The 3,157-nt window shown below is 40.4% G+C and overlaps 1 protein-coding gene across 1 annotated transcript; it reads right to left on the minus strand.

Moving 5' to 3' along the window:
• Positions 1-640: 640 nt before the first annotated feature.
• On the minus strand, positions 641-3,157 carry LOC139432097 (uncharacterized). The gene is made up of 3 exons (XM_071200438.1): positions 2,241-3,157; positions 798-2,139; positions 641-751 (listed from the first exon to the last, which is right to left on the minus strand). The coding sequence occupies exons 1-3, from the start codon at positions 3,155-3,157 to the stop codon at positions 680-682; spliced, it is 2,331 nt and encodes a 776-aa protein (XP_071056539.1). The 3' UTR covers positions 641-679.

Raw genomic sequence — 3,157 nt, forward strand, 5'->3', positions numbered from 1 at the left:
TTTCTTCGAATGTAAGTATCTGCTCTCCGATAACTCTTGTGAGATGGTTTTTCACCGATTTTACTCCCGCCTCAGATAATCCATTGAAATGGGGGCCTCCGGGAGGATTAAAGTGCCAGTTGATCCCAAAGGAGGTACCAGTTGCTGCGGCCAATTCACGAAGTTTGTTGTCAGCTCCCACAAAGTTTGTTCCTTGGTCGCTAAATAACATCGAGCAATGTCCTCTACGAGATAGAAAGCGTCGGAGAGCAGCGATAAAGGCGTCTGTCGATAAGTCTGAAACTAACTCTAAGTGTACGGCTTTAGTGGACGCACAAACAAAAACGCAAATGTACGACTTTACAGACCGTACGCCACGAGAGCGATGCATTGTAGTAAATATTGGGCCGGCAAAGTCCACCCCAGATACGTAAAAGGCTTTCAGCTCAGAGAATCGGTAACTGGGAAGATTAGCCATCAATGGAATCTGCGTCTTGGGATCAGCTCGAACACATTTCATACATCCGGAAATGACTCGATGAATAGCTCGTCGCGGTGACAGAATCCAGAACTGCTGAGCCAGAAGTGCGTGCAGAGTACGATGTCCAGGATGCAAAAACTCGCGGTGAGTATCTTCAATAACTAGTGAGTATCTGCAATAATAACGGATGTTTTTGTTCGGATGACACTTTAGAATGTTTTAACCGTCCACCCACCCTGAGCAACCCATCCCGATCAAGAAAAGGAACGAGTTTACGAATGGGTTTTGGAAGTTTTTTAGATTTGAGAATAGCAGTAAAGATCTCAGAATGTTTAAGATGTTTAACAAGAACGTGTAGAGCTTTTTGGAGCTCAAATTGAGACAATGAAACGGAGAATAAGGACTTCTGTTTTCTAGTTCTAAGTATAAATCGCAGCACATAAGCTACAATTCTTTTAATCTTTGATAAAGATGAAATGTTAGTAAGTAAATTATCGATAAAGTTTGTAGAATTTTCCATTAAGTTAACTACGATAGGTTTTTGTTCATTGATCAATTCTTGATCATTTAGATTACACATGATCTGAGATGGCCAAGAGTAAGAATCAGAGATTAGCCAAGTGGGGCCGTTCCACCATAGATTAAATGAGGACAGCTGGTCCGGAAACAGACCACGGGAACCACAATCAGCTGGATTGTCCGACGATGGGACATATTTCCATGAGGTTGGAGGTAATATTTCCTGAATGTGGCTCACCCGATTAGATACAAATACTTTCCATTTGTGAGGTAAAGAAGTTACCCAATTTAAAACAACCTGGGAATCTGACCAGGCGGTAACAGAGGTTATATTAATTTCAGGAGATAGATTTTCCTGAATAATTTTTAAAAGATCGGCGAGCAATACCGCAGCACAAAGCTCAAGTCGAGGGACTGAGAGAGTTTTAAGAGGAGCTACGCGGGATTTACCGCAGATAAAGGAAGTCGTCACAGATTGAGATGTAACACATTGAAAATATGCTACCGCACAGTAGCCACTTTGCGAAGCGTCGCAAAACAAATGAAGTTGGATTGAGTTTGAGTCATCGGGAATTATTAAGCGTGGTACACGTAAGTTAGATAATAATTTTAATTTAACTCTAAAATCTTGCCAATTTTGAGCAATGTGATATGGAGGAATTTCATCCCACTCAAGATTCAGTTGCCAAAGTTGCTGAATAAAACATTTTGCTTTAAAGGTACAGGGGGTTAAAAAGCCCAAAGGGTCATAGATGCGAGAAATGTCAGACAAAATAGATCGTTTTGTGGAAAGTGAGGGACGAGGAGAATAGGAATAGTGAAACATATCGCTATTGGGGTCCCATTGTAGTCCCAGAACCTTGACGCAGGATATTTCATCGTAGTCCATTGATATTGGAGTTTGTATATCGCTTTCCGAGACCGATCGTAAGATTTCGTTGCAGTTACTGGCCCACTTCCTCAGCTCAAAACCTCCTTTTTTTAAAAGTGTGATTAATTCCTTTTGTAAGGTAAGACCTTCTTTGATGGAATTTGTCCCAGTGACGATATCATCAACGTAGATATTATTTTTTAAGATATTTGCAGCTAAAGGATGTTCATTAATATATAGATTAGAGTGCGCAGGGCTAAGAACGGAGCCGATGATACGCCATATGTAACTGTATTAAGAATGAATTCTTGTAATGGCTCTTGAGGAGAGAATCGTCAAAGGATTCGTTGATAATTCCTATCTTGAGGGGAAATCAAAATTTGGCGGTACATCTGCTTGATGTCGCACGTGAAGGCAAATTTGTAACATCGAAAATTAAGTAAAACCTTGACGATGTCCTGTTGTAACTTGGGACCAATCAGTAAGTTATCGTTTAACGATTTCCCATTCGAAGATATCGCCGAGGCGTCGAAGACGACACGAAGCTTGGTGGATGCGCTTTCTGCGCGCATTACACAATGATGAGGAATGTAGTATGTGGCTGAGGAAAGAGGTGAGCTGACGGTATTTAAAGACATGTGACCGGAGGAAAGATAATCAGACATGAAGGATATGTAATCGTCATGTAAAGAAGGATTTTTAAGCAAACGGTTTTCTAAGGATTTAAATCTTTTGAGAGCAGTTTGATAGGATTCTCCCAGTGTAGGTTTATTGGACTTGAAGGGTAAGGAAACGATGAATCTACCACCAGTCGTACGTGTATAATTATCTCGGAAATGTTTTTCACAGGCTTCTTCTTCCAGGGTGAATACAGATTTCACGGGAATTGACTCAATTTCCCAAAATTTTTGTATCGTATGATCAAGTGAACATGAAGAAGCTATCGTTGACAAACAAGTTGATGTTGGTGTCGATGAAGATAATGAAGAACGTCCCATAAGCAACGAACCGAAAACGGATTCAACTGCGACTGGATCGTTGGGACCTCCTCGTATACGACCACTAGTAAGGATTTGAGGTACTAATTCCGCACCCAGAAGTAAATCAACTTCTTTAAGATTCGATTTAAATTCCTTTTGAAAATTTAAGTTTTTTAGATGTTCATAAGCCATTTGAATGTCTTGATAAGTGGGTTGATCAGAACATATGTTGGGTGTAATTATGGCATCAAAATCAAAAGACGGTTCTGACGTGTGGCATGGTTGAACATAACATTTAACTTTTCCTTTGTTGCATACAGAAGTCAT

Source organism: Onthophagus taurus, chromosome 11 (genome assembly GCF_036711975.1).
Source record: "Onthophagus taurus isolate NC chromosome 11, IU_Otau_3.0, whole genome shotgun sequence".
Lineage (NCBI taxonomy): Eukaryota > Metazoa > Arthropoda > Insecta > Coleoptera > Scarabaeidae > Onthophagus > Onthophagus taurus.